Here is a 26,762-nt window from a genome sequence, read left to right as displayed (position 1 = left end):
GCATTAAAATATTCTGAAAATAGTCAACTGGCCATCTATTTCAACCAGGCACACAATAAAATGAGTAATTTACAGTGAAATACTTTATGGATGTGTTCCATCCATATATCTTATTTTTTCACCTTTATTCATACATTTGTAATTATTTTGAAATATACATTGTATATCATAGATATATCATAGTAGTAGATACTACACAGTTTTGAATGATTTAGAACCCTGGTTCTCAAACTGTGAAGAACCTCCAAAATAAAAAAAGGAAACAATTAATAAATAAATATAATACTTATGGAAGCCCATTTCCGCCAGTCTGATGGGAAAAAAAAGATCCTGTAAGTCATTATAATGAGATACTATCTCATAATAATGACTTAATATCTCATTATAATGACTTAGTATATCATAATAATGAGATAGTATCTCATAATAATGAGATAGTATCTCATTATAATGAGATAGTATCTCATTATAATGAGTTAGTATATCATAATAATGAGTTAGTATCTCATAATAATGAGATAGTATCTCATTATAATGAGATAGTATCTCATTATAATGAGTTAGTATATCATAATAATGACTTAGTATCTCATAATAATGAGATACTATCTCATTATAATGACTTAGTATCTCATAATAATGACTTAGTTTCTCATTATAATGACTTAGTATCTCATAATAATGACTTAGTTTCTCATTATAATGACTTAGTATCTCATTATAATGAGATAGTATCTCATTATTATGAGATCATATCTCATAATAATGAGTTAGTATCTCATAATAATGAGATAGTATCTCATTATAATGACTTAGTTTCTCATTATAATGACTTAGTATCTCATTATAATGAGATACTATCTCATTATAATGAGATATGATCTCATTATAATGACTTAGTATCTCATTATAATGACTTAGTATCTCATTATAATGACTTAGTATCTCATAATAATGACTTAGTATCTCATTATAATGAGATCGTATCTCATTATAATGACTTAGTATCTCATTATAATGAGATTGTATCTCATTATAATGACTTAGTATCTCATAATAATAACTTAGTATCTCATTATAATGAGATACTATCTCATTATAATGACTTAGTCCTATGTCTGGTTTCCTCTTATGTGCCAAAGCAACAGAAGCAAGCTGGCAAGACAGGACTTAGCAGACCTAAATGGATACCATCATTGAAGACTACTTCAGACGTGGATTCACAAATCGTGAAATTTTAGAGCTCTTGGAGAAATCGCATAATATCAAACTAAGCCTTCGGACTCTAGAGAGAAAGCTACAAAGGAAACAGCTTTGGCGAAGACGAAATAAGACAGATGAAGCTGAAGTGGCATCCTTCATTGACCAACAGCTACAAACATCTGGCAAACAGCACGGATACAGATGGATGCACCAGAAATGTTGGCTGGCCGGGATAGTAACTGACAGAGAAACTGTGCGTCAACTGATGCGACTGATGGACAGAAATGGGGTGGATCTGCGTGCACGCAACCGTTTGAGACGGCGGGTGTATGTCAGTCGAGGGCCCAACTATGTATGGCATATAGACGGGTACGATAAATTAAAACCATATGGCATATGTATCAGTGGGTGCATAGATGGCTATTCAAGAAAAATGATGTGGCTAGAAGCATACAAAACCAACAGTGACCCTCGTGTTGTCGCAGGTTATTTTATTGATGCTGTGACCGAAAACAATGGATGTCCACAGAAAGTCCGGTTAGACCTCGGCACTGAGAATACACATGTTGCAGTAATGCAAAAGTTTCTGCACAACAGTGAGGATGAGAATGGCACGGAATGTGTCACTTTGGGTCCAAGTACTGGCAATCAAAGGATTGAACGTTGGTGGTGCACCTTGAGAAGTGAATGTGCCCAGTTTTGGATGGATCACTTTGACCAGCTGAAAGCAGATGGCTATTTTGTTGACAGCTTCATTGACAAATCACTGATCCAGTTCTGCTTCCAAAACACCATACAGGTATAGTACTCTCAAAATATTGTTTATCAACACAAATGTAACTATGAGATAAACGGCATGAACACAGATTATTTTCACTCTTCTTCTTTAGGAGGAGCTTGATGAAGTTGTAACTGTCTGGAATGATCATCGCATAAGAAGAACCAACAATCCTCGGGCTCCAAATGGCCGCCCTTCAATAATCTATGCGATTCCAAATCTTTATGGGTCTCAGAATTACTTGCAGCCAGCTGATCAAATGAAGTTAGAAATATGTCGAGAGGACTGTGTTTTTAAGGACTATCCTTGTGATGAGGATGTGTTTCACTTATGTAATGAATTTATGTCTGAGCACAACCTTGCAATGTCTGATGATGTGTATGAAGTTACTGACCTTTATCTAAGACTTCGTCAAATGATTATTAATGGCTTGGGGGAATAGAGAAAAAGCTTCAGCTAAGGAGGCCTATCTTTGTATACATTTTCTTAAAATTATAGGTTGATGTTTTTGTAGCTCTATATTGCCTTAACAACAAAAGTGTAAAAGAGCAGCATGTGTAGATTAGAATTTTTACATTTTCATTTTGAGCAAGCTCACATGCAGATGTTGCATCTCCTCGAGTTTCATTGCAATTATTATTACTCTTACAGTAACTGTTGCTGGCCAAGCCATTTTCCTAATATAGACTGGCATACAAGATGCAAAAAAACATAACAGAGAAGGGCAAAAAACTGTCTTAACCTTTTTCCAAACCTGATTTTAAAATTCTCAGTGCTGGTTGTTAAGAGGAAATATCTAGTAAAGTCAGCAAAGGTGGATGCTGTAACTTGTTACATTCAATAGATTTTTTGTAGTGAGAAGATGTCCTAATGTATCATCCTAAAATTACACAAAATAATTCAAATCAAAGTACATCAGCAATTTCATTCTCATTCTTAATTGATAGTCTGATATTTTTTGGAAAAAACACACTCATTGTGTCTGTGCACAGGGTGCTGTGCATGGTGCTGAATAATTTCACTTCACAGGCTCTTCTGAAGTTGTGTTACCTTACCTTTCCTCTGTTCATGGTATTGCCGATTAGATAGTGACTGTGCATGGCAATCATTGGTCAAAGCTGTGTATCAGTGGAAGAAAGCCTGGCAAGCTTATATATTATGTAATAATATTATTCATAAGTTAATTTTTGATCTGGTTATTCGCCATCCTTGGGTTGTCAGTTTTAAATTGATGTTTCATTATCTTTGTGCTTGGAGATACAATAGCATACATAGAGGTGCACTTTTGTTATCTTAGCCAGATTGCTTTTGGCATGCCCTGTATGATGCACCTGTAAAACTGTGCAAAAGTACGTCACAGTACGACATTTTTCAAAACGTTGTCAATAAAAGGACATGACGACACAGTCCATGGTAACAGTTGTAATAAAAAGTACAACAACAACAACAATCAAATGTTAACATGGCAATTTCATGAACAAAAAAAAGATATCCAGTCCAGAATTGTGACAGCTGCCAAAGACATTTTTGTAATGTTTCATCCACATATTCCCATCCACCCTTTATGCCCTTACATGTCAGAAAGATCATTTATTATGTAAGCTGTTCAAATGTATGCTAATGAAAAAAAAATGATGATGCTGTAGATTTTGTGTAAATACGTCTGACAATTTAGCAAAAAGATTCCTTCACCAGGTGGTTAGTGAGTAAGTAGTAACTGACCCTGAGAGCTGAACATTCATAACAGATGTGCAAGTGATATCTGCCATAGTGCTCTATTTGTTTACAAACTGTTTACATTCTACCAGAACAACAGAACACTCATGTTTACACTATGACTGTGCTTACTTGAGGCATGTATTAATTTAAAAATCTTACAGTGTTCAGTTTACCACAGATTTTCTGTACAATGTGATTAGGCCTTAACCTTAAGTAAAATGATGCAGCCAAAATGTTACTTCACTTGACATAACAATTGTTTGGCTCAAAAATGAAAAAATCAAAAATAAATAAAATCAATCAGCAATTTCAGTCATGAATTGTGACAGCTGCCAGAGATTTTTGTGATGATTCTTACACATATTACAATCTTAACTTTATGCCTTTACGTGTCAACAAACACGATTATTTAGTATCTAAACTGTGTATGAACAAATGTACTTCATGCTCGTGAGAAAATGATAAGACTTTTAAGATAAAGATGACAAAGATGGTTGTTTTGAGTGGCCTAAAACATCATTTGCAACATCATTAGGCAATTATCTAAAGTTACATTAACAAGTACTAGCCAATATGTTGCTTTGGTAGTAATAACTTGACGTGATAATTGCCCAGCTCAAAAACAAACAGAGAAAACAAAGACATTGCTTTCACAGACATTGATAAACAAGATTCATTAGTGCCAATAGTGTCAAAGTGCCAATAAAAAATTATCTAAACAAACAATTTTGCCTTCCTGGAAGTCTACTAGCTTGATGCTTTTACAATCCTATGGTGTTATCCTTGACAAATAGTCTAGGTAACTACCAGGAATGTATTGTTTGTTGAACAATCTGTTGAACAATTTAAATCTTGTGCAAAATATCACATGAGGACGCTTAGCCACTGACATTATGAATGGAAATAACCATATTTCATTCATTCATTTAAATATTGTGTTAATAGCATAAACACACACATACTCCATGTACTTGATTAAATTATGTCCATTACCCACACATTAGACTCTAACACCTTGTTCATCTCTGAGCTAAAGTCAGGGTAGCTGTCATAATGGACTGACAGCTCCAGCACACAGCCACATGTATGGGCCACAGGTCTTCTCTGAAAACCTTGAATCTGGGTAAAGTCAATAATGATGTCCTTGCCCAAGAATAGATCTGATCCTGTGGAAAACCTGAGGAATAAACACAGGTGATGCGTATCTGCATTCCTCAAGTATGTGGTTAGGTACTTCTGAATGTCTTTCTGGTGGACATTCATTGTCTCTGGGAAGGTAAGAGACTTCACAACTTTTCTCACAGTTGGTTGTAGGGTTTCATAGACTGCTGTGAGGTCCTGAAGGCTTTGCTCCGCTATGCTGAGTACTTTTGCCCATTGTTCGATTACATAGGCAGGCTCCTGGACAAGAATTTTGTGGGCAAGCTCTTGGATGATTTCACTGGCATTGCTGGCTGTTGGCATCCTTCTGCAGCTGTGGTTATCTAGGATCTCAATTAATTCTTCATGGTCGACGCTGTTAAAATCGGATCGCCATGATTCAAACACAGTACACTCAGATTCAGGCATGTATTTGAGGAAATTCTCCACCAGATTGCTCTTTACATATCCCAGGGCAGCTTGCTCTAATATGACAGGCGCAATTTTCACAGGCAGATATTTCTCCCTTGCCCATCCAAAAGCAATTATTCGGCCAATGCTTTCCCACTGCTGCTGTCCAAAATCATGCCTTAGAAAGGGCACTTTAAAAGCATTTCCTGTTGCGCATTGGTCGTAGAATTCATTCCAGAATTCGGAGAGACAGTCCCTCACAACCCCTCCATCATCATACCCCATCTCAGGTGTTCCATCTGGCAGAACAAGCTTGATTTTGATGTCAACTTCTTCAAGTCCATCATCACAGAAATGTGCTATGAGCTCTCGCAGTACCTGCCCTCTGTGAACAACCAATATTCTCTTCACTCTCTCACTGGACGGCATGGATGGTGGTGAAACAGGCAGTGTATCATCCAAATTATGTTGCTCATTCTCAGAAAATGGTCCTATAAAAACAATATCGCTGCTCTCATGAACATCCTCATTCACACTTTCTGCAGAAAATAGTGAGAAGACAAAATTGTCATCACTTGTGCTTATAAGAGACAACCCTTCAGTGTTGGTGGTTTCAAATGTAGCAGATGATGCTGTAGCAACACTGACAGAAGAAGTGGAAGACTGATTCTGAGATCTGTGTTGTCTCTCCAAAGTTGGAGCCAAACCTGCGCTGTGACTGTGTGGACTGCCAATTATTTTCTTCTTTGTGGTCAAATAAAACCTAAGAAGAGGGAGTTTTGTGTCAGTGTACAATTTTCCAACTGTGATTACATCATCAACGGTCACCTCTTCATAATTTCTGAGATCCAACTCAAAATCTGTTATGGGCCCAATACTATTTCTCCCATCTGGAAAGAAGAGACCAGCTGCTTCCTGTATCAAATCCGTTTTCTGAGCATCCTTTGAAATATTGACCCTTCTTGTTCCCCCTCCTCGTTTGGCTCTCACTTGCTTGAAAGCCCCTTTTTCATCATCATAATGCATCCATCCTATTTCTATTTTTCTCACTGACTTTAGAGCATTTTTTTTCTGAGTCGGTGGGGAATGCTCCCCTTGGTTTTTGCTGCTGCCTCCTCCATCACAAGGTTTTCTTTTGGACAGTTTTGTTTTAAGGCGCTCAAAAAGTTTTGATTTGCGAGTGTTGTGGCTGTTTTCCTTCCGCCTACAGAATCCTAACACTGCTAGGCGATCCCCATATGATGGCAAATAAGTCTTTAACTGTTCATCTGTCATCAGCTGTATGGTGCTGGCATCAATCTAGAAAGAAAAATAGACTTGTTTTAAAAAAAGCAATCCTGGTTTGATAAGTCTGTTGAAAAAACAATGCAAGAACGTTTATGTTTTGAAGAATAAATCAAAAAAAAGTGCAGTCCTTTGACTGAAATATTCTGCTTTTGCAGTTACGTACCTTCTCGCGCTCCAGAGTCTCTATCGTTTCCTCAGGAACATTTCTCTCCCTCAAGAAGCCACATAGGTCATCCATCCTGTGAGCATGCATTACAAGGGAAGTTACTGTGGGCTATCATCATACATACCAACATCACAGGCTACAGATGAGCTACAAGTTTTGCAAGAGAAGTAGCCATTATATTTTTGCATTTGTACTGTCTAACTAATACTCAGTCCTAATATGAAATGCTTTAGGTTTTCCAGTATGAACTACTGAAAAATATTGTACAATAAGTATAGTTTGGTCAGGATCACTATTAACTCTCAATTTAAAAAAAATAGTTAATATTAGTTGTGGTCACACTAATATTTGTATGTGTACTGAAGTAGGATATCACATTGTAAAGATACGTCAAAATTCATAATTTCGTAATTGAGGAAAGCTGTAATTTTTATCCAGATCTGTTGAGCAGTGGAGTAGGCTATAGCTTATGGATGTGCTAAACAGGACCTTTGCAAGCTTGAACGAGGCTCTCACAGAGGGGCTGGTGTAACTTTAGCTTATCAATGCACATTTTATTTACCTGCGTTTTGAGCTGTCATCCTTATTCCATGAATGTAACGCTAATGGGGGTTAGCTGTGCAGTTTGTTGTTGGCAGCTGTCCACAGTCTGACTCGTATAATAATGATAATGGACCTATGTAAACATATTATGCCGGAACACAGCCGTAAAAAGTTGTAAACAAACAGTAGTAAGTGAATGCAGCGTGTCGTTCGTTTCCAGCTAAATCTTTAAGAGTCAGGCGGGCACCCGTACTTTCAAATTGCGGTTGCGACTGGAGGAATCATGGTTAAATAAGAATAATAAATCAAAAGAGCAGCGCAAGAGTACAGTGCGTCGGCAGTATGGCTGTTCACTAAGTTTCTTTAATTTATTGCCGCAAGACGACACCAGGCAGACACATTGCTAAATGCTAAAATAGCATCGGCCCAATATAGATAAACGGCTTCAACAAATAAATTCCTTTATATATATTTATATGTTTATCATAATTTAAGTAGGTTATCTACCTGTTGAAAATTCAAATTAATAACACAATACCTTTAGCTTACATTTACGTTTGTCTTGGTGGTGGACCGCAATCTACATGTAGCTTGCTCTCCTGAAGTGCTTCTAAACTCCGACTGCTTCATTAGGTTAGCAATGACAGCTAGTACGTAGGACTTTGTGATGCTAGGCTTAAGTCATTATTATGAGATACTAAGTCATTATAATGAGATACTAAGTCATTATTATGAGATACTAAGTCATTATAATGAGATACTAAGTCATTATAATGAGATACTAAGTCATTATTATGAGATACTAAGTCATTATAATGAGATACTAAGTCATTATAATGAGATACTAAGTCATTATAATGAGATACTAAGTCATTATAATGAGATACTAAGTCATTATAATGAGATAGTATCTCATTATAATGAGATACTAAGTCATTATAATGAGATACTAAGTCATTATAATGAGATACTATCTCATTATAATGAGATACTAAGTCATTATTATGAGATACTAAGTCATTATTATGAGATAGTATCTCATTATAATGAGATACTAAGTCATTATTATGAGATACTAAGTCATTATTATGAGATAGTATCTCATTATAATGAGATACTAAGTCATTATTATGAGATACTAAGTCATTATAATGAGATACTAAGTCATTATTATGAGATAGTATCTCATTATAATGAGATACTATCTCATTATAATGAGATACTAAGTCATTATAATGAGATACTAAGTCATTATAATGAGATACTAACTCATTATTATGATATACTAAGTCATTATAATGAGATATTAAGTCATTATTATGAGATAGTATCTCATTATAATGACTTACAGGATCTTTTTTTTCCCATCAGACTGGCGGAAATGGTCTTCCATAAATACTATCAAAATACTACAACATTTAAAAAGAGAAGACAAACGTTTAAGATCTATGAAATATAAGTCAAAATAAGTTTAGCATTTCCTGTGATATTTTTGTTTCAATATCAGCCTGCTACCAAACCATGTTCATGAGTCACAAGCTAAACTGTGATGGCAAGTAGAGGTAAAATAATTGGCTTAAAAACACTGCAACCATGGCTCCAAATGGGAACTGTTAGGAAGAGAAGTGCGGATCAGGAGGAGAATATGAAGAGCAGTCCTTCTGAAACGGAAGTCATGACTAAAGACAGTCGACAACAAATGATCTTCCGATTAGGAATAAACCTGCCTGCCCGCAGCTGAATAGTGTCGGCCTACGCTGCTATATTTTAACATCAGTCTTAGTGGTGGTACTCAAGAGAGACTGATATTTTCTGAGGTGGTAGGTCATGTACAAAGTCTGAGAACCACAGATTTAGAATAAATCATTAAAAAAAAACAAAAAAAACCTGATGTATGTGACTCTGCCCGGTCTACATGGTTCAAGGTAGAGTTAAAATACGCAACTAAATTTCAAAACGAAAATTCACACTGATGGCAGTGGACATCTACATACCATCTAATCTAATCATTCACACACCCATGTGCAGCACAGGGAGCGATTCGGGGTTCAGTGTCTTGCCTAAGGACCCCCGGTCCACACACATGTGGACCAGGGGAGGTGGGAATCAAACTGCCAATCTCTCAAATGGAGGATGACCCACTGAGCCACAGTCGCCCCTATGTCAGTACATTTCAGATACCAAGTAACCAACCATGGCACAAATTTCCATGATGCTCAAATTCAAAGTATTAATCGCTTTGTTTTCCCATGTATATAATTATTTTAGTTGTACACTAGAACTCCTTCCTCTCAGCCCTCATTATGATCTGAGACCCAGAAAGAAATTACCCAGAGCAAAGAAATCAAAAAGTTTTCCCACCAGCTATAATGAAATTAAACTTGACCAGGTGTCCACTTCTGATCTTGGACGTGACCAACGCATCTGACACAGCTGCGCTCACACTGTCACACAGGTGTCACACATAAAGTATTTACTTACACAGGGAAAAGTATGACACACTAAGAAATTATATCTATATCTGGTTTTCAAACCCCAAATTTCTCTATATATTTTCTTACTGTGCCACATAATGCCATTAAGATGGGGATGTATTTTCACCAACATTTTGAGGTGGAAACTTGCAGTACAGTGCAGAAAGAAAGTGATTCTTCATCTTTTTGGTTTGAGGTGCCCCCGCAGCCCTGTCAATTACCACTGTATGCTTCAAACGTGTTCATTACTGAACAGTTTTCCATGTATTCGATACTTTTAACTACCTGTTTAAATGTCTGTGCTCACTTGCTTTCTAGTTCAGGTGTTACAATTGATATATTCTTTTAATCAAATCATTACTATTTTTTTAAATTAGTTTAGCTACTCCACAATCTTTCCAAGTAAACCCTTGGCAACAGCAGTACCCCCAGAGGTAAAAAAATAATAATCCCTGCAGTAAGCGATAAATCCAGAACTCCATTAACACAAGTTCATTGATAATTGCTAGTGCTTTTTTTTTTAGTTTGCATTCTCTTGCAAATCTTCTATTGCCTCCTTCTCTTTGTAGTGTTATTACTTGAACTATCTACAACTTTGGGCAGTTAAGGCAGTGGTGTGAAGCCTTCTTGGCTTGAGATCCCTTAAAATGAAGCAGGTCACAAGTGTGAAACTAAAATACCTTTTTTTAAGTAACTGATGGATGGATCCTGGGACCCATCATGGGTCATGATCCCCAGGTTGGGAACCACTGGGGTGTGTCAAGATGGTAACCCTAGATGTGCAAATACCTTCTCGAGACTCGCTGCCTGATGACCTATCCTTATGTTAACCAGATAATTAATGCCTAGCCTTAACCAGGTCACGGCCCAATAACCTACCTACCTTAACTGTTCTAAGTCAATGCCTAACCGCAAAAAGCTAGCAAGAGTTTTGCAAATCTAAGGTTACCATCTAGACACGATCAAACCACTGAGTTAACGAATACATTGGTCAAAATTAGCGACCACCCACTTGTTGCCTGAGGAAATACGTTTTAAATCTATCAAACTAAAGGACTGAACCCATGTATAAAACTTACGGTCATTCTGAATATGAGGCAACTTACCTAGGTATTATGCACACGTTGACATCACTAATCAGTACACTTCCTATGGCTGGGGTGGAGCTGGTTTGATGTTCAGCCATCATTGGTGGGTAAGATTTGCACCAACATTTCCTGTACGCCCCCAAGTAACAAAACCAGACAGCTGGAATACATTTAGATAAATAAGAGAAATGTAGAGTAATTCACCTCAGGAAGGACTGGGTTCTCCTTTCTGCTAAACCCAAAGAGAGAATCAAAGTTGATAAAACGTGCATTGCGAAAATTGTGGCTTAATAGAACGTTTAGAAAAATAAATGCAAAGTAGATCTACAGTGGAAAAGTAAATCTGTAAATGTGACTGATGCTATATCCCTTCAGTCTGGGGACTAGCAAACCTGAATGACCACCCCCCCAACATTTGTCCAGAAAACGAGTTCAGGCAGTGGGCTGCATATTTTCTTTTTTTCAATCAATCTTTAAAACCTTTTTTCCCCCTGCTTGACACGAGTAAGCTGTTGCCATGGTAGTTCAGATGAAGCAGGAATGATAATTGTTTCACCATAGCAGTGTGTGAATTATTAAAACATAGAGGGCACAAATGAGCTGAATGGGAAATAGAAAAGAAGAGAGACAGAATGAGGACTTATCGTTTCCTGTGTGTTTCATTTGTGGGTTTTTATTAGGTCTTCCTGTGACTCTCGAGTCCCACGACTGTAGCGTAGATGAAACTGATGCTGCCGCAATTTGTGAGCGACCCTCTGAGACTGCAGCCTTTCCTTGGTGTTTTTAAAGGAATATTCAAGAACATTCATGAATAGGGCAAAAGAGCAAAGAGAGAGCAGAGGAGATTGTGGTAGTGGCCATATGGTATCAGCGATACCAACAAATTGTCTGCTTGCTAATAGAGATGAATCATCTTAATAAACAAATCATGCTAATTAACTCACTGGGAGCATCTTTTTTTTTAAAAGAAAAATCATGTTCATCCCCTCACAAAGTCAAACGAATCCGCTCTTAAACTATTTATTTAGGCAAATATGTTGCTACAAAATTAATTAACAAAGCAAAGCTGTGCATCCAAAACACTCAGCCTCATTATATCACATGAAATAACCACAGCCATGAAAGACCACATCCATACTCAGATGTCTGACAAAATGTAGTAGTAGTAGTAGTAAGGTGACAGTCACACATTTACCGCTGAAATAGTCACATGGTACAGTAATGTACAGACACTGAAAACAGTAAATACACTGTATATACACAATACACTGCTTAAATAGTACTTGGTGTTCACAGATTACATTCAAAATCAAACCTTTTTTTCTCTGTCAAAATATTAAGAATATAACAGAAATGTTCCACTACAGCTCAATAAAGACATCAACATAATTCATACAGCCGCTCTGACACAGGCAATAAATTAGGGAAAACATCCATGCCTTCACAATAATAAAGTGACTCATATTAATCAGCAAGATATAAATATACACATAGTGCTCGTCTGTGATTGCTGGGTCAGTTGGTACCCGACTGACAGAACGGCACTCGCTGCTCACCTCTACAGACAGAATAAACAAATAATATTTGCACAAGACTACGAGCTCAAACATTAAGGAACCAAGACATCTGGCTTGGCCTTGAACATTTCGGAGCTTGTAAGAGCAACAGGTAAATCACATCATTGACATAATTTAAAGTGTAAATATAATGCTGTAAATTGAGATTGAAGTATTATTCCAGAGGGGTCACCACAAAAAGTAAACATCACCAAAGTGAGTGGGTAAGTGGCTGACTGTGGCAAAGTAGACGATTCAGTACCTCCCTCGGGTAAGGCACCACTTCCAGACATCTGGCTTCAAATGTTGCAGTTACATCTCCCAACCAGTAGGGTTCTCTAGCACTGGGACTCAGCATAGCCTTCATCCATAGGAGGCTTTGTTTTTACATCATAATAGCCTTCTTCATCCTCCGAGTCCTGGACAGACCAGAAAACCAGACAGTCAGAAGAGGCTACATGCAGACAGACACAGACACATATACAGACCCAGACACAAAACGATTTCATTGAAAAGAAAAAAAATCAATATTTTATAAACCCTCAAGTCCTGTTGTCAGACATAGTGGGCATGTAAAATTAAACATGCAATGGATCCTGCAGATATTCTTATTAAGTTATTTATGGGTCTGAAGACTGACGTATAATGAAATGTTCTCTACTGTACCATCAGATATAGGTCACAGCACGAGGCCTTCTTTTCTTTGGGCCAGGGCGGTTGGATGCCATACTCCTCTCTGATGAATGGACAGCAAAGATAATCACACTCAAAATTGGCACAAAAAAGCCTGCATGTAACATTTTAACACTGTACTATACAGTATATGTATGCTCTAAACACAGGCTCCTCAGGCTACGACTCATCATTTTTACTGTGAGCATGAGCTGAAGTTGTCACTTGCTTCGAGGCTAACCTTCTTTTTTACAAATTTCCTGCAGCCAGTTAGCTCAGTTTAGCTTAGCACAAAGAATGTAAACAGCTAGCCTGGCTCTGTACGAGGGCAACAAACGCCACCTTCCAGTCACGCTAAAGCTCACTAATAAATAAGGGTGTAAAAAGACAATTTTTGGATTTACAGGTTGATATGTGCTGGACTATTTTTTGACTTGTCTTTATGCTAAGCTATGCTAACCAGCTGCTGGCTCCAGCTTCATATTTACTGTATACATACCTATGCAACGTGAGTTAGGGCTGTGCAACAATTAAAAAATGATAATTTCTTATCTTTCAATGGAATCTTATGATGAGAACGTATTTTGGGATATACAATCATGACGTCTTGCACATACTAAATCAAATTTCTTTTGACTTTAAGGGAATGGCATCTGAAATTTATGGTTTTAAAATGATCAAGATATGAAATTACCTATATTGTTAATTTTGGCCATATGGCTCAGCCCTACCGGGAGTGGTAACTACCTTCTCTAACCCTGTGAATATTCTCATTGGTCCAGGTCATCGTTATCCTCAAAGCAATCTTCTCCTATCTACTGTAACTATCAGGAAGAAAGCAAATAAGCATGTTTCCCAAAATGCAATACTATTCTTTCCAAAATGTGTTATGTTTGATGCTGTAAGAACATACTTGAGTGCAGTCTACAGTAAACAAGGTCATCTCATTTTGGTTTTGAAACTCCAAGTAAGGAGGGCAATGAAAAGTAAATTTAAAATAGATTCTGGCAGTGCTGCAGATGAGACAGAGTGCCTATATAAATAACAATATCACATAAATAAAAAAAAAAGAGAAGTTGAGTTCCTGCTCATGGTTTACATTATCCTGTCCGTGATATTTATGCAATCTGTCACACATGTAATACAGAGTATCACTAGCTTGTTTAACGTTTATAGTGCTGTATTACATCAATCAAAAGAGAAAACACAAACTCCAGTCCTTTAACTCAAACTTAAATTCTTGTTTAACCTTCATCAAATTAGCAATCTCAAAGTACATTTATAATCACATTCAATCCTCATTACCCCCAGGAGACCCACAGCTGTGATAAATATACTCACCCCTCTGTGACCTCTATGGGCGATCTGTAGGCCTTGGATTGGTCACGCTGTTTCTTGGGACAGAGCATCCATCCAATCAGAACGAGGGTGATGATAGCGGAAGGGAGAAGGATGAAAGCGAGGAGGACCGCCACATCAGAGAAGCGAATGGAGGGCGCTGGAGAGGAGATGGTGAGGTCATTAGAAACACATTAACAAGCTGTTAATGACCACACGCATGACGTCATGCCATACTCACTTACAGAAGCATCAATTAAGCAGACATATACTGTGCATGCACCATATCCGGCTGTTAAGTCTGACGTGACACCCTTTCAAAAAAAGATTTCCGGGATCCAAACGCTCCGTTGAAACAACGGGCGAACGTGAAAAATTACGATCACCTCTTTTGTCAGTTAGACACCTTTTTCATCGATAACAGAGAGTGTTCAAACAACAGGAACACGGCACTGCAGTGTTGTAGAAATACGAGGCTTGGACCAGCTTGGACCCGTAAATCATATTTTGAAAATGTGTCACTCTCTCAGTAAATAATTATGCCTTACAAATTTAGTAATGAAAATATAATAACTACTAAAACAAGACAACAAAATTTTGTTTTTTTTATTTCTGGTCGAGAGTTAGATGTGAAGATTGATCCTATTCTTGTGTCTGTATGGTTAATATGAAGCTAGAGCCAGCAGCCGGTTAGCTTAGCTTAGCATAAACACTGAAACCAGAGGGAAACATCTATCTTGCCCCTGTGGAAATGTGCCTAACAGCAACTTAAATCTCATTAATTAACACACATACATTTTGTAAATTAATCTGGACAAAACAAACAATTGTTGCTAATTGTCTCAGAATAATTGAATAATTCTTAGGATAACTACAGCTATGAATTAAGAACAAAACATTTAGATCAGTCTAAGACTGTAAAAGTAAGGAACTTAGATCTGAAGAGTTACCCTCCACTACATCCCTGCTGGCTAACATTGGGACAGGCTTACATAAACATTAAAAAGATGTTTGGATTAGGCTGGCAGTGGAATTTTAAACTTCCTCTTCTCAACCACGTCTCTGCATGTGCACAGTATACAATTTATTGTGAGAGGAGCCAAGTCCAGACACCTGAGGTAAAATAAGGACAAGCAGGGATAGGGATATAAAATCACACATGCCTGAGAGGATAAATATGATTATGCATCAAGATGGGGTCATACTGGAAGAGTCCAGATTGCACTACTGTTAAGTTACATGCAGTAAAGTGTGCACAAAACTGGAGGAAGACCACAAGTAACAGGCTAGATACACAGGATTCTGACATTGGGTGAAGAAGTGGGCCCTGTTTGGTTATTTTTGCACAGGTGTATGTGCACCATTTTACCTTTTGGCGTGACAGTGAGTACAGTGTGCGAAGTCGGAGACCCGTGGACATCAGGGGGGTTTCTGACGGAGCATGTGTAGGTCCCATTATCATTCAACGTGGCGTTGATGAGAGAGATGGAGGCTTCCCCACGGGCCGGGATTCCTTGCCATCGGATACGACCAATAAACTGACCCTCAAGCGGAGGGAACGCCCGTGAAGAGAAGTGGAAAAACTAGAGAAGGTAAAAAAATATGTTTTAATTGTATGAAATATACAGAATGGATCTGCTGTATGTAAGGGGTGTAAAAAGTTAGTTATGTATCGTGTATTTCCTATCCACTGTCTCCTCTCAGACATGAATAGCAGTCTCGCATAAATAAACTGTAAGTCAATGATTGGTTATTTTCTTTAGAGAGCATATAACAGGAATCCTCACTCCGAAATCTATCTTAATTTTTTGCCTAAGTGAAAGTGTTTGGAGCCACAGGTGGCGAGACAGATGGTGGTAGGATATTTCTTCTGGCAATATCGTTCATAGAGTGAAGAGGGCTGCCTGTTCAGTCTAAGAAATATGAGTAAAAATCTGATCAAGCACTAGGCCAAGAAAACTGTGTGTGTGTGTGTGTGTGTGTGTGTGTGTGTGTGTGTGTGTGTGTGTGTGTGTGTGTGTGTGTGTGTGTGTGTGTGTGTGTGTGTGTGTGTGTGTGTGTGTGTGTGTGTGTGTGTGTGTGTGTGTGTGTGTGTGTGTTCGCTGAAAAAGAAAATCAGAACTACAGGTGTCTCCAAAACTGCATGTTTTACATTCATCACGAGTCTGTTTTCAACAGCAAACTCCATCGCGCCGTTTCTCCCACACATTAAGTTGACCCAGACCTCTCCACAACACGACATCTGGAGTATGAGTTTTTTCTGCGTGTGGGTGTAGAAAGGGGAATGAAAATGTGAACATACTACAGAGTTTTCCGTGCGTCAACTAAGAGTGTAGAGTTTGTGTTTGAATACGTTTTATGACGCCGTGGTTAGCCACAGGTAATCAGACACTTGGACAGTATGAAGGTAAAAATGTATAAACACAAACAGGACATTGACAAGTGATTTGGTGGAGGTGAACGGAGAGAGAGAGGGCTTGATTCTGGATACATTTCCTTTCATCTCCTCTATTAATCTTTTTTACTGTTTGCACAGTGCAATATGTCTTATGTTGTATTTTTACCCTTTGTTCATTCTCTATACATCATATTCTAATGAATGCTGGAAGAAAACCATGAAACAAAGTAAGAGAAAGGTGTGAAAAAAGAATTAAAAGAGGATCTGACCTAGGGTTCAGGTACAGCTGAACAACTAACTAAACTATATTCAATCCATTTATATACTGGTATGAATAAATGCAAAATCAGGACAGCAGAACTTGAACTTTGCCCAGCACCAAGTGAGAATAAAAACATTCAATCCCAGCTGAAGTAGAAGTAAGAGTTGGTTAAAAAGGACAAAACTTGTTACAGGACCAGAAAAAAAACATCTTACGTTAAGATAAAGAATATTAATGTAATAAGAGTGACCGGTCATTACTCTTATGTCAGATAAGTAACATTAATACATCAAGAGGTTTTCAGATTAGAAGATAAGATCAGAGCTGTGATAACTTCATATGTGCTCTCAAAACACAACAGAAGGGAGTTATCGATCCCCTCTCAAAACACTATGGATGTTGCTGCGTCCAGCCAATTCATGGATCTACTTTCATATTAGACGTAATAGGGTCCTATTATTATCGCACAACAACAAACACAAGGTGCTACAACTTGGCCGCATAGACTGTGTGGGTGTCACCAAGCACAAGTGCTATTTTTGTTTATGTAGGTGCAGCAGCACAAAGTGCCAAAGGGCTGGGTGAAGTGGAAATCGGAGGGTGTGGTTATTAATAAATACAGTCAGCCAGTCACATCACTGGTCTCTGCACAGCTGTGCCACACAGTGCCGCATGACGACAACAGTCCAACAACAAAAATCTGCTTATTCTGGAAATCCTGTTCTTATCTGGATGGTACAGAGAAGCCAGAGGCAGATGATGTAGGTTTATTAGCAGTTAATTAATGCAATGATGATAGTGTGTTGTTAAGTCATATCTTAAAATGTGAAACAGCCGCATTTGCTTTATAATGCATTTGAGAAAAAACCCTGAACAGCTGATTATTCAAAAAGGACACAATTAATGAGCCGAGTAATCTAACGACTTGCATAAATCAGTAGAATATGGAGTTAGAATGCACTAGTCTCGCTGTAGAGGAGTGTGTGGTTATTCTGAAGCAGCCTGGCCATTTGCCCAGTGGACCCAGTACATAATGGCACCCTGGCGCGGCACTCCTGAAATCAGATGCTGCAGATTTATCCACATACGTGTCCTGCTGTCTTCAGATTGCTGCAAGGATTCGATGAACTGATGGAGAAGCATTTCATACTCAGCTGTGAACAACAGATTGACTCATATTATCTTATACATAAATGCAGACTGATTTACAGTCATTGGTTGGAGGGTGTTTAATTATTATTGTTTATCTACATATTTAACATTATCGCCTGATTTAAGTGCATTGAAAGTGGCAGCTGAGTGACATAATGCCTTTGTCACTCTATCACCTTCATATCAATAAGTGGAAGGTCCTGGGTGTTTACAACCATGGAGAGTACAGGGAAAGCTAATGCCATTCAGGATGCCCATATCCTGTCCTTTCCTATCTTTTCATTTTGCAGTCAGTCTCAACAGGATTTGTAGGTGCCATGTTTCAGAAATCCAGGACGAACTATTTCAGATAATACACATCAAATCAACACAATAGACACAGAGGATGTGTCACATCTGGAACACAATAAAAGCTGACCCTCAGAGATATTATCCAAATTTAAAGTGTTATTGTGGTGGCACTTTGCACAGCTTCAAAATACATTTCCCTGAAATGTTTCTTTTTTCAGTATTTTCTCTTCAAAAATCAAAAGAGTGAATACTTCTGTTAATGCCATTCCCAGTGTTTTAAACCACTGCCAAGTAAATAAATGGTTCTTTGCCCTATATCAAAGCTTTCCAAGTATCATGCAATTAAATACAGTTCAATCTTGGAGAGTATTTATGAAAATCCAAAATTAAACGGTCTAAGCTTCACGCGTTTCAATGAATTTCTCAAATTTACCAGGTAGAAGTTGGTGGAAAACTGTATCAGTTTACTATGGCATACAATACTTGATTAAATTAACAACTGAAAGTATCAAAAATATCAATAATTAAAGCTATACATGATGTACAAACTCAGCAACAGAACATACTGTGACAAGGAAACTATGTGTATGTATGTATGTATGTAATATACTGTGTATAAAAAATATCTGTATATGAAAATAACCAATCTCCCAACTTAATTGAATGTGTAAAATACTGTGTGTGTTTTCATAATCTCCACATAGCAAAACAGTTTGTGGAGGACAAAGGTTTAAAAATGTTTTAGAGCAGCTTATCACATAACGGCGCAGCCACAATCAAAATGCAAAACTGGATGCCTGGTGTGAAGAGAGTATGTAAACGGCCTGAAGGTTTACACACGAGGGTAATGTCAACATGGATAACCGTGTATGGCCTTTCAATAAACGGAGGTGAAACCAAACAAAAGCAAACATACAATCCCCTGACACTGATATGGTTTTATGGTTTTACGACCTTGAGTCTATCAGGTGTATTTTTCTGAGAGACTGATTGTAGGCCTGGTTTATCGTTTGAGGACTTGGCATAGCTCAGCCTACTTGAGAGCAGCTTGACCTCAATGACTGCACAAGAGTCTGCTCAGTCTGGAAATAAACATTAGACATAGATCACCAAAGAACCATTTAAACTCATGAGAAACACCGCTAAGGATCTTGGATTGTTTTCAACTATCAGACAGACCTATATGATGATTTATAGAGAAGCTTTCCCTGACTTGACACATTTAAAACCAGTGTCCAAGTTTTAGATCATCTTAATAGATTTATTTTTAGCATTGTTCAGCAGAATTCAATTGCCAACTCCTCCAATTACCATCAGCTCTCACTGCTATCTGACTGAACATTCGGCCTCTCGTATCCAATCTACAAAATGAATTCTCATCAGGACTGAGGTAATTATGCAAGTCACTGAAGCACTGCAGCAATTCAGATTGACACTAAAGCTTTGGCTGCAAAATTGTATTTTCAGAGGTAGCTTTTCACATGCTTATTCATGGTCTTTCCCAGTGTGATATACAACTGGGGACACACGGGCCAATAAAACAGCCAAAACTGCTAATGAAATTGGATGGAAAATAAATGAAGGCTTAGAAATAGAAATTAAAAATTTCCAGAGTTGGTTCCATCTATTGGTTGTATCAGGAAACTGCCACGCATTATTTATCTGTGACAAGAGAACACCAGTTGGGGTGGGTCGAAGTAAATACCACTACTGGTGTGACATCTCCTTAGGAAGCAGTCGCCACACCTATTTATTACTAATACCTGTGTGGTTTTGTGATGCAATAACACGTTATCTGCCGACTGACACACACGTGCATACACACTGTAACAACCTCTCAGTATGTAGCAAGTCCTTCTTCTCCTCTACCCCACTACACACTTTTAGACCAGACTACTGCATCTTAATGACTAAACCAACAGCACTCCATATCAGCGGAGCCACAAAACATTAGTCTCCACTCAACTCTGAGTGCTCCTATAGGAAATGATGGCATATAGGGTTGCAGCTACCACACTATGGATTCCCATGGTCCAAATGCAATTACATAGAACCACACTTGATGATTATCTTCAAGTACAAATGGAACTGCTTAAATTATGTGGTGGATTTTTAGTGGATCGGTCACTGAAACTAAACCCGGAGTGTGCAGGGTTAGAGGACTGAGTGCAGTTATGGGTTGAGATGGATACATCTGAATGCATTTCGAACAAGACCACGAGACCATCGCATAGGAAGCATATTATGGTAGCTGACCAAACAGGTTTTCCTGGAGAGGCACGTGGGAGACACAAAGGCTGGGCTGAAATGTAAATGGGTAAAACCTGGACATTACAGCACCTCACCAGTGATAGTGGTGAATCAAACTTATTGGTACATACAGTTTCTACAATGAAACTGAGACTGACCTGAGTTTGTGTCAGAGTATACAGGGAATACAAGAGAAGTCACGCTGGTCAAGAATGCAAATAAAGCAGCCAGATATTCAAACAAGTCATGGTTGAACAGAGTGAAAATGGAAGTCACATACCTATACAATCAACATGGTCTGTGTGACATCTTAAAAGGTCAATTAAAATAGATGCCATATTATACATTCTAAAACTGATATATAAACAGCCTACCCAACATCTAATGCTTATTCTCAATCAAAACAGTCACAGATACTCTTAAAGGATTTATTTTTCACAACCACAACTTCAAAACATTGTTTCCTAACAAAAATATAATTAAATATGCGTTCGCATTCTGTTAATGATCAGTCCCGTTGTGGAGAACAGGCGCTCCGCTGGAACAGAGCTGGCAGGTGGCAGCCATTCACCGTTCCAGTGGGTTTTTTTGAGGATGAATGCATAGCTCACTGAAATAAACCTCTAGCTAGTTGACGCCTTTTTTTAACTAAGCCTCTAGCTCGTGGGTGTCAAACTGATCCAGCAAAGGGCCGTGTGGCTGCAGGTTTTCATTCCAACCAATCAAAAACACACCTGGTCCAACAAATCAACTGTGTGAGGACAGTTCAGGTGATTGAGTAAGTCGAGTTCTTGCTTGGTTGGAATGAAAACCTGCAGCCACACGGCCCTTTACTGGATCAGTTTGACACCCCTGCTCTAGCTTGTCGACACCTATATATTTTTTAACTAGTCCTCCTCAAAGAGGTTGTCCAGTGCCCCTGTGCTTGAGACGTTGAGCCCCGAACGTCACTGCTTTCCCCCTCCATATCGTCTGGGCCTCGCACAGTAACCCCTTCATGTAGACCATGCAACTTCTCTCTGATGGTGAGGTGGTGGTGCGCTGGTTCCAAAAGTCGAAGGGGTTTGTGTCTCGTGTCAAGCGCAGAACCAAGCAGTGCCGCACACAGACACGTATGCACACACAAAAAAAATTGTTTACCAATCAATTTGATTTGAAACGAGGACTACTCAAGGAATGGATCACTCATGCCCATCCCCAACTTATTTATTTATAAAAACAAATAACTCACATTTTAGTATCGTAGCTGGAAGATTTTTTTGTCATCTTTGCTTTAATCATCATCATCATTCTCAATCAACTAATAAATGAATAGACTAATCGTTTCAGCTCTTTTGGATACAGTAGTGAGGTTTAGTGCAGCCACAGGAAAAAAAAATCAAAGTCATTGTATACTCACTGTCAGTGGCGGCCCTCCACTCTGGGGCCTATAAGACCAGTCAACAGTCATCTTACTGGTCGGACTACTGGTGGAAGTGAAAGTGCAGGACAATGTGACGGTATCCCCTTTAGATGCATGGAGCTCTGCTGGCGTATTCACTGTGATTGAGGAGACTAGGGAAGGGGCTGGAGGTAAAATAGGGACAAGGATGGAAAAAGGTTAAAACATGAAATGAGCAGATTTACATGTTTAGGTGTTAAAAAAAATAGAAAAGGGAGTGGAGGGGGGAATAGACAAAGAGAAAGATGGAAACGCTGAGTGACATTTTACACACTTACTGTAAGCACAATAGTGAATAAACAGCCTGATAACATCGGCAAATATGCCCACATAGTGCTGGCATGAAAGTGTAAACACAGCAAATTCCTTCAGATACACTGAACTAAGACACATTCTTATACAAGTTTCTCACCGGCCTCTTGTTGTTTCTGACAGATTTGCTACAAATCTGTCGGTCAGGGGCCTTCAACGTGCAGATAAGGCTTCGTCCCTGTGTCTCTATATTCATTGTTATTACTTCATTCAGAATGTCAAGGGAGGCCAGGCCAGTCAGAGCAATTGAATTTTAGGAGCTTGCTAAACTGTATCCATAAACAAGAGCTGAATGCTGACAGCTTAAGAGAGAACCTTAAAGTGCTAGTCAATTATGTGCTGTTTTAAATGATAAATGTTGGGTTAAGTTGATTCCCATACCAGCTCTAGGGAGGTGTAGAAGCCAAACGTGCCAGGATGGCTGGTCTAGGACAATGTCCACAACCAACAAACTGACAATGAAATTAATCCCCCCCCTCACAATCCATTTTTACCCACAATCAGGAGCATGGGCCACCCCAGTAAGAGACCCAAAGGAGCATCTTTAAGAGGCTGAAGTAGGCTATATTTTAAGCTAGTAAAGATATTGGCATCATAAGAAACTTGTAAGAAATCCATGGGCATCCACCATGTCATGCTAGCTTGTCAGGAAGGGGGCTTAATAATGCTCCAAATTTAGCCTTAAGTTTGGTGAGGGGAAAACTGACATGGCCATTTTCAAAGGGGTCCCTTGACCTCTAACCTCAAGATATCTGGATGGAAATGGGTTACCGGATATTTTTGCATACTGGGGTCCTTAAACAGTCCTGAAATTGCATAAATTGGGTATGACTAGAAATGTGGGGGTCTTGTGGATTCAGTGAGCCCAATTGTATTCATGTATGATTATGTTAGTCCCCATAGAAGCAATTTCATTGTAGTGAGAGCCTTTGTGGAAACTTGAGCTCACTGTATAAAATGAGCTGTTGTGACCTCTAGGATAATCACAGCCTGATGAAACTTAACAACCACAAAATAGAGACCCGAGGCATTAAACAGACTTCTTTCTTAACTCTAGTTTTACAACTGAGCCCACTACATACTCTGAAAGACAAATAGTTGGCAAGCCCTGCAGCCCGTCAGAATGTTAAAATGTTAAATCTTATTTTGATGTGTATGCATGCACAGGCAATTCAAAGTGAAAAAAGTCTGGATACGACACAGGATTAATGTAAACCAAAGTGCAAATACTGGATACATATAATTTATTTAGGCCATAATCGTTCGGTTGAACATATGGAAACATTGCACAGTGCACAGTCCTGCCAGCTGATCTGTTCAAAAGGCACAGCTACGCTTTGAGGTAAATGCTAACATCAGCATGTTGACATACTCACAGTGGATGTTAGCACATGTGGATGTTCGGCAGATAATGTTTGCCAGGTTCACCATCTTAGTTCAGTGTGTTAGCATGTTAGCATTAAGCACCAGAGACAAAGGAATGATGACTGATGGTAATCTCAAAGTGATGCAAGTACCAAAGTTTTTGACCGATGCTAGCACTAGATAAATAGTCAGGGAATCACCAAAGTCAGGGCAATTTCAATACCTGTATTAAATGTCACTGCAATCCATCCAATAGTTGTCAAGCTATTTCACTCAAAACTAAATATGTCAAGCTCATGATGACATTAGAGGACACTCCAGGGGGTCAACTCCACCATATTTCAGATTTATCTTCTGGGAACAATGAATATCTGTAGAAAATATTGTGACAATCCACCTAGCAGAATCAAGCTATTTCACTGAATCAGTGAGAGCTGACACTGACAGCACCTGCCATTGGAGCTGGGGGAGGAAGAGTTTAAGGATCACCAAAGTCATTAGAAATAATCCTCACAGGACATTTAAGATCTGTAGGACATTTGACAGCAACCCATCCAATATTTGTTGAGATATTCAGTCTGGACCAAAAGTGGACTGACTGGCATTGCTATCCCAAATGCTACACCGCATGTGGTCCCTAAAACCAAAAAAAGTTTCATGATAATGCACCACTGTCCCCATTGCCTTTAAAGTGAACCTATGACACTGGATTTGCATGTCAACACCCCATTAGTGACATTAATACACAGCTGGTTTGTGGGTGTAAATGAAACAGCCCTCCATTTCAAAGCAAATACAGGCCTCAGCCTTTTCTCTGAGGACGAACAGACTATCAGCTGATATACCCGATCTTGGACTGACACCACTGTTTCCATCCGAAGCCACAAAAGCCTTGATATGGACAAAGTTTATCTTACACTAAAGAGTGTACACGATATCATGCGATCACCGCGATTCATCTACAAAGACCCGCTGGTGAGCGACACGACAACATGAACAAAGCTATCTTTTCATAAAAGTGGAAATCGAGCAGAGGAGCCTTGAAAGCTGAACCCCTCTCAAACTTCAAGACATAATAGTGCAAGTCCAGTAAGTAATTAGTGGCTGGACAGGAAAGTTGGCAGCCCATCAGTGGTCATGTTGACACCTAGTTTCTACAAGACGCCTGGATATTTAATAGAGAAAAAAAAGCAAGAAGTCAGAAGGAAGACGGTGTGATACTAGCTGTCTTGATGTGACCCTGGCAGGAAGAACTGGCTCCATGTGTGTATCCTGGTTGACTCTGTGCTCTGGGCATGCATGCATGTAGCGGAAAAAAAAAAATCTAATATCAAGTAATTAGATAAAGACGAACCAGAATGATACCAATCTGCTGCGACATGTAATAGTTTCCTGCACTCTAACTAAGCTACACAGTTGCTGTTTATTGATTCAAAAACAAGTCAGATGATTTCAGAGTGAAATGCAAACAACTACCCACATTTCAGAGCCATGTTTGTGATGTAAGTAGCAAAAGGACAGTGCTCTGAACTCACTGCATACCTGATGGAAGAACCCCTCTGAGCATAGTGGGGTTTTTTTTTTCACACTGGCCTGTTGCTGTACCCCCAGGGGAAGCTACCTTAGAATTTAAGGTTAATATGTAGGCCTAAGTGGGCTATTTTGACTTATCCCTACAAAATTGAATAATACTTTTTTACAAACACATGGGCCTTTAAATGCATCTGAGAAAGATTACAAGATTACAACTTCATGAGAATGTTTACTGTCTTCTAATGGGAAGTCTATGTGTCCATAAAAAATGTACAATACTTGAGCACTAGGCTGCAGTGCGTGAACCACCTGGATTTAAACATAGGCAGTCGTATAATGGCGTTTATAGTGTTTACAAAACTTGTTTGCACGTAGGCCTGACCATGAAACGTGGACTGTTTAAAGTGACTTCATGTTACAGGAAATTCAAAGTGTCCTTGTAAGATTTCGACATTTCTACTGCCACCGTTTGCACTAAAGGAACATGGAGCTAAACGTCTCTCTCTCTCTGTTGTAACTTGTGTTGAAACACGGCGACACGAAAGCGGAGCTGCGTCCTGTTTACTCACCGAGAGAGCCGAGCAAATACAGCAGCAAAACGACGTTCAGAGCGGCGGTCCCTTCGCGCTGCCGACGCATTTTCGGTTGCGGACACGGGTTCACTCCCATGAGGAGTGAAAAAGAAATTCCAAGTTGCGTCAAAGTTTCGGAAAATGTCCGTCCATTATCTATTTAGCCGTGACTCAGTGTCTCCGTTGCGCCTGCACACTGCGGGCTGACTGTCCTACCTGACAAACAGGTGTATCAGGAAGTGGCTGTCCGATCATTCGGGAGTAAAACAACATCTGAAGTTTTTAAATACAGGGAGGGTTAAAGTTATGATGCTATCTAGGTATCTATCAATGCAGCAGAGGTAGAAGGCATTTAAGGTTGTTAGGTTCCCGACTTACCACTTGTATCTTGACTGTTTTTTTATTTTTATGTTAGTATTTATTTTTTATTTATTTATTATTTAGCTTTGTCTCGTAATTTATCTTTTATTTATCTATTATTGGTCACTCGCTTGGTTGTTTGTATTGTATGTAACTTGTCTTATCTTGAATACAATGTATGCCCTTTTTGATTGCGCATTAAAAATGTTTTAAAAAGGATGTTAGATTATTGTTTTGGGATTTTCAGGAGCTTTATATCTGATGATAATAAATTAAAAATAATAATAATAATAATAACAATAATAATAATAAGAAGAAGAAGAATAAGAAGAAGAAAAGTTATTTTCAGAATAACTAGACAAAGATGTTTCATATTGAGGAATTAAATTATTGCTGAAGAGGATGTCGATCTCTACTCGTACTTTACGGGGGAATAGTTGGGTCTATGTAA

At 38.6% G+C, this 26,762-nt stretch overlaps 1 protein-coding gene across 1 annotated transcript; it reads right to left on the bottom strand.

Moving 5' to 3' along the window:
- Positions 1-11,815: 11,815 nt before the first annotated feature.
- Positions 11,816-26,154, bottom strand: mpzl3 (myelin protein zero-like 3). The gene is made up of 6 exons (XM_083913768.1): positions 25,949-26,154; positions 22,128-22,294; positions 15,745-15,958; positions 14,379-14,535; positions 13,032-13,101; positions 11,816-12,784 (listed from the first exon to the last, which is right to left on the bottom strand). The coding sequence occupies exons 1-6, from the start codon at positions 26,046-26,048 to the stop codon at positions 12,704-12,706; spliced, it is 789 nt and encodes a 262-aa protein (XP_083769894.1). The 5' UTR covers positions 26,049-26,154; the 3' UTR covers positions 11,816-12,703.
- Between the last annotated feature and the right edge of the window lie 608 nt (positions 26,155-26,762).

Source organism: Echiichthys vipera (assembly GCF_963691815.1).
Source record: "Echiichthys vipera genome assembly, chromosome: 5".
Lineage (NCBI taxonomy): Eukaryota > Metazoa > Chordata > Actinopteri > Perciformes > Trachinidae > Echiichthys > Echiichthys vipera.
This window is presented reverse-complemented; position numbering and strand designations above follow the sequence as displayed.

Coding starts and splice junctions, on each gene's coding strand:
- mpzl3 (XM_083913768.1), bottom strand. CDS start 26,048: ATGGGAGTGAACCCGTGTCCGCAACCGAAAATGCGTCGGCAGCGCGAA. Junction 15,959..22,127: donor GTGGAGGGCCGCCACTGACA/GTGAGTATACAA, acceptor TACCTTCTCTAG/TTTTTCCACTTCTCTTCACG. Junction 14,536..15,744: donor ACTCACTGTCACGCCAAAAG/GTAAAATGGTGC, acceptor TCTCCTCTCCAG/CGCCCTCCATTCGCTTCTCT.